Below are 5932 nucleotides of genomic sequence, written 5' to 3' on the forward strand. Positions count from 1 at the left end.
GACAGCCCAGAGATAAACCCACGCACATATGGTCACCTTATCTTTGATAAAGGAGGCAAGAATATACCATGGAGAAAAGACAGCCTCTTCAATAAGTGGTGTTGGGAAAACTGGACAGCTACACATAAAAGAATGAAATTGGAACACTTCTTAACACCATACACAAAAATAAACTCACAATGGATTAGAGACCTAAATATAAGGCCAGACACTATAAAACTCTTAGAGGAAAACATACGCAGAACACCCTATGACATAAATCACAGCAAGATCCTTTGTGACCCACCTCCTGGAGAAATGGAAATAAAAACAAAAATAAACAAATGGGACCTAATGAAACTTAAAGACTTTTGCACAGCATAGGGAACCATAAACAAGACGAAAAGAAAACCCTTAGGATGGGAGAAAATATTTGCAAACGAAGCAACTGACAAAGGATTAATCTCCAAAATATACAAGCAGCTCATGCAGCTCAATATCAAAAAAACAAACAACCGAAACCAAAAATGGGCAGAAGACATCATCAAAAAATCTACAAACAATAAATGCTGGAAAGGCTGTGGAGAAAAGGGAACTCTCTTGCACTCTTGGTGGGAATGTAAATTGATACAGCCACTGTGGAGAACAGTATGGAGGTTCCCTAAGAAACTAAAAATAGAACTACCATATGACCCAGCATTCCACTACTGGGCATATACCCTGAGAAAACCATAATTCAAAAAGAGTCATGTACACAATGTTCATTGTAGCAGTATTTACAATAGCCAGGACATGGAAGCAACATAAGCATCCATTGACAGATGAATGGATAAAGAAGATGTGGCACATATGTACAATGGAATATTACTCAGCCATAAAAAGAAATGAAATTGAGTTATTTGTAGTGAGTTGGATGGACCTAGAGACCGTCATACAGAGTGAAGTAAGTCAGAAAGAGAAAAACAAATACCGTATGCTAACACATACATATGGAATCTAAAAAAAAATAGGTTCTGATGAACCTAGGGGCAGGACAGGAATAAAGACACAGATGTAGAGAATGGACTTGAGGACACAGGGAGGGGGAAGGGTCAGCTGAGAGTAGCTTTGACGTATATACTACCAAATGTAAAATAGATTTTACATTTATTTTACATTTATCCCTAGTGGGAAGCAGCCGCATAGCACAGGGAGATCAGCTGGGTGCTTTGTGTCTACCTAGAGGGGTGGAACAGGGAGGGTGGGAGGGAGACGCAAGAGGGAGGAGATATGGGGATATATTACTCAGCCATAAAAAGAAATGAAATTGAGTTATTTGTAGTGAGTTGGATGGACCTAGAGACCGTCATACAGAGTGAAGTAAGTCAGAAAGAGAAAAACAAATACCGTATGCTAACACATACATATGGAATCTAAAAAAAAATAGGTTCTGATGAACCTAGGGGCAGGACAGGAATAAAGACACAGATGTAGAGAATGGACTTGAGGACACAGGGAGGGGGAAGGGTCAGCTGAGAGTAGCTTTGACGTATATACTACCAAATGTAAAATAGATTTTACATTTATTTTACATTTATCCCTAGTGGGAAGCAGCCGCATAGCACAGGGAGATCAGCTGGGTGCTTTGTGTCTACCTAGAGGGGTGGAACAGGGAGGGTGGGAGGGAGACGCAAGAGGGAGGAGATATGGGGATATATGTATATGTATAGCTGATTCACTTTGTTATACAGCAGAAACTAACACAACATTGTAAAGCAATTATACTCCAATAAAGATGTTTAGGAAAAAAAAAAAAGAGTTCTGCTCATGATACTCAGCCTGCCTAAATCTAGGAAGGACAACGTGGACCCTCACCTGCTGGGCCCTTGGGGTGCCCTCATTCTAACGCAGTGGTATTCCGAGCTTGTTGCTCATTCGAAAACACTTTCCAGTGACCTCTGCCATCCTTTGTTTTAGAAAGAAGGTCTGGGGGAAAAGGCATCCAGCAAAAGCCCCTGGGCTGGGGCCGCCCTCTCTGGAAGCGAGATTTCTGAGTGCCTGAGCCAGCGGTCCGTCTCGTGCCCTGGACCCAAGGGCACTTCTAGCCTGGGGTCAAAGTCTCAGGAACCTACAGCCAGCACAGTGAGCTTGGCTTATTCGGAAGATTTTGAAAAATCCCCCAGTCCAACAGCATCTGAGTCGATGCCCCATTCTGAGGAGTCTCCTGACAGGGCGCTGGCGACTCGGTCTGAATTTTCTGCAAGCCTGAAGACAGACCTTCCTCCACCAACTCCCAAGTCTCGAAAAAAGTGGGCCAGGGGTGTTACAAGAGTCATGGTGAAGGAGATGGCTGTGCAGACCCTCGATCCCGCCTTCACCTACCAGTGGGCTAAGGGTAAGCATGTTGGTTGGAGGAGGGAGGGGCAGGCCAGAGGCAGCGACAGGCAGGAACCCTGGGGCCAGGAGGTCTGGGTTGCCGTCATTAGTCAGCTGGGGGGACCTCAGCACCCTGTTTCCTCTCCCACAGAAGAGGGGGGCTCCTTGGGTACTCCCCATTGTCTTCCAAGCTCTAAAACACTGAAAGGTTTCAAACCAAAGACTAAGGCAGTGGTTCTCAGCTGGGGTGATCCTGGCCCCAGGGGACAGACATTGGCAAGGTCCTGGCGACGGGAAGTCTATGGGTGGAGGCCAAGGGTGCTGTTCAACATCCTGCAGTGGCCAGAACGGCCTGGCCAGAGAGTGACCCCGCCCCGAATGTCAGTGGTACCCAGGGTGACAGGAACTGCCTTCCAGGACAGCATGTCCTCAGGTACTTTGTGCGGCCCCAGCATGGGGGCTTCAAGGGCTGTTGTGTCGCCCATCTGGCTGGTTGTCTGAACTCGCTGTGTTTGTCGGTGGATTCTCTTCTGGGGTGCAGCAGGCACTGCTCATTGTTTCTCTTGTCCCCAGCATTGGTCTTGGCCCTTCCGGATGGAAAGGTCGCTTTCTTTTAGCGAGTCTCCTGCTCCCTTTTCTTGTCTAGACAACACCCGCAATACGGACAGAGCTTGTTTCCAGACTGTGCGCTGGGGTGCGGTTCTCCCTTTGTCTGTTCATTTGGATTTGGGGGGCTTAGTCATACATCTGCCGGGACCTCACACCTGGCTGGGGGCGTGACTGTTCTGTTTCTCAGGGAGGAAGGTCAGTCAGACGAGCCAACTCAGATCACTGGAAGGTGTTCAAGGGGATTTTAAACCCTGGTTCTGTGACTCAGAAACCTCTGTGTCCCTCTCCAGGTCCTCCTGCTGCCTTTCTGACAGCCTAGCCTATGGGCAGCAAATGTGCCCATTTTTGTTTCTTTTTTTGCAGTTTAAAGAGATGGACATGGGGTGGGGGGAAGGGTAAGCTGGGACGAAGCGAGACAGTGGCATGGACATATATACACACTACCAAACGTAAAATAGATAGCTAGTGGGAAGCAGCCGCATAGAACAGGGAGATCAGCTCGGTGCTTTGTGACCGCCTAGAGGGGTGGGATAGGGAGGGTGGGAGGGAGGCTTAAGAGGGACGGGATATGGGGATATACGTATGCATATGGCTGATTCACTTTGTTGTACAACAGAAACTAACACGGTATTGTGAAGCAATTATACTCCAATAAAGATGTTAAAAAAAAAAAGAAGTGAAAAATAAAAAATAAATAAAGAGATGCTTTCATAAAACATTGGTGGTGCTGATTTCCTAGACGCAGCCTGACTTTGAAAGGAGGGAGAAAAAAGGCAGCGTAAATCAACTGGCCAGTTAGAATCCAGGGAACATTCCGAAGCCCTCAAATAGCTGTGGAAGGAGGGCAGAGCCAGGGGAGGGCACGATACCACAGTTGTCAGCCGCGCTGAGCTGTGGTGATCACTTCAGCCAGCACACCTGACTTGTATATTGAACAGGGAGAACCTACCAGAAAGATGGAGGCAGGTTTGGGAAAATTTTAAAAGGCGGAACGGTTAAAAAAGCAAGGAGGGTGGCCATCACATTCAGAAAGAGAAAAGGACAGATTCATGTAGCTTATTTCAGCCTCACACCTGTTGATGAGAAAGTCATTGCTCTGAATCCTGCCCACTCACCTCTCCCCCTTTGTCCTTGGGACAGCGGCCGGTGTAGCGGCCATCGGACCAGCCCTGGGAGGTGCCTACGTGGACCCCTCGCCCATCGCCAGCCACGTCATCAGTGCGGACGCCATAGAAGGTAACAGCCCAGCTCACCTTGTGGGTCCCTTAGGTCGAGGACACTGATGTTGGACAGAACAGGAAGGCTACCAGGAACATACCTATGAGCCTTCTACCCCAACAGGGCCGTCTTTATTTTGTGCGTTCCCCTCAGAGCCTTTCTGTCCAGAATCCATAGGTGTTTTCCTCTGGAAGACACTCAGCCAGTACTGAGCGGCCCAGTCCTGTGGACACGACACTTGCCTCCTTGCTGAGTGTGGGAGAGTCGTGGGTCCCTGGGGAGGCCCAGCCCGGCCTCGGGCAAGAGGAAGACGCCCAGCAGCCACCTTGGGAAACCCAGTCTGTGTCAGGTCCCGCAGGGCTGCTGATGACTCGCATGACACAAGCAAGGATCCGTCTAGAACCTGCTTTTTTTCTCTCATTTCCATTTTCTTAACATTTTTAGAAGATGAAGATATTAAAATATATTGGTTGCAATAAGTGAAATATTTATATCCTTAAAAAAAATCTCCTGTTTTTAAACACAATATTAACCTCAACGATTTTTCCATGTTACTGTGTAGTCTTAGTAATGATCGTTTTTAACAGTTGCAGTTGTTTTTTTTTTTTTTAATTTAAAAATTTTTTATTTTTTAATTTTTATTTTATTTTTTGGCTGCGGTGGGTCTTCGTTGCTGAGCGGGGGCTACTCTTCGTCGCGGTGCGCGGGCTTCTCATTGCGGTGGCTTCTCTTGTTGCGGAGCACGGGCTCTAGGCATGCAGGCTTTAGTAGTTGTGGCACGTGGGCTCAGTAGTTGTGGCTCGCGGGCTCTAGAGCGCAGGCTCAGTAGTTGTGGCACACGGGCTTCGTTGCTCCACGGCATGTGGCATCTTCCCAGACCAGGGCTCGAACCCGTGTCCCCTGCATTGGCAGGTGGATTCTTAACCACTTAGCCACCAGGGAAGCCCCGGTTGCAGTTATTTTTAATTGTACTTTTATTTCGTTAATTATTATATTTTAATTGCATTTTAAATTATTTTAATTATGTGTTTAAAAATTCATAGTGTAAAATTTACCCTCTTCCCCATTTTTAAGTGTACAGTTCAGGAGTGTTAGGTTCGCACCGTGCGGTTGCGGTTTGGGGAACCATGTCACTGGCCTTCTTTCCTTGTGTTGGACGCCGAGGTTGAGGCTTCCGGTTCTGCCTGGGAGCTGAGCTGAGGGTGTGAGATCCACACAAAGTCAGCGAAGAGAGCGGTTTATTTACTACTGAGTAGAGAGAGGCACAGAATAGGCGAGGCCTTTGCTGCTTCCGAAGGTGGCAGCACCTGCAGAGAGCATCCCGACACAGTCCACGGTTGGGGGCTGCAGGGCCCTTGCGGGGAGCGGGACTGGCCAGGGGATGGGGCCCCAGGGGCTGCCACCTGACGTGGAACCCGGTGCAGCCCTGACAGCGTACAGCCCGGCCGTGTTCGCGCTCAACGATGTGCTGAAGCAGCAGCTGAGCCTGACACAGCAGTTCATCGAGGCCAGCCGGCACCTGCATGCATCCCTCCTGTGCTCCCTGGACCGGGACTCATTCCATTACCACACCCTGGAGGAAACCAAAGAGGTGACCATGGCGCAGCTAACCCTTCCCGGGAAAGAGAGGGCAGGCGGCTTCCCACGCTCAGCCCGGGGTGGCGGGGACGCTGGGGGCCCAGCCACCTTCACCTTCAGTCCTCGTGGAAGGAGTCCTGTTCTCTCTTTGGCCATGACCAGGGCTGGTGCGGGGCAGGGGCACTGAGAGCCA

The 5932-nt window shown here is 48.8% G+C and overlaps 1 protein-coding gene across 1 annotated transcript in view; it reads left to right on the plus strand.

The window, feature by feature from the left end:
• The window catches only part of C2H19orf44 (chromosome 2 C19orf44 homolog), a 20665-nt gene extending 14739 nt beyond the window's left edge, over nucleotides 1–5926 (plus strand). The window contains exons 5-7 of the mRNA XM_007104991.4: nucleotides 1936–2353; nucleotides 4084–4179; nucleotides 5586–5926. Of these exons, the coding sequence (XP_007105053.2) occupies nucleotides 1936–2353; nucleotides 4084–4179; nucleotides 5586–5926 (855 nt within the window). The remainder of the gene's footprint in view (nucleotides 1–1935; nucleotides 2354–4083; nucleotides 4180–5585) is intronic.
• Nucleotides 5927–5932: the final 6 nt, after the last annotated feature.

Source organism: Physeter macrocephalus, chromosome 2 (genome assembly GCF_002837175.3).
Source record: "Physeter macrocephalus isolate SW-GA chromosome 2, ASM283717v5, whole genome shotgun sequence".
NCBI classification, from domain to species: Eukaryota; Metazoa; Chordata; class Mammalia; order Artiodactyla; family Physeteridae; genus Physeter; species Physeter macrocephalus.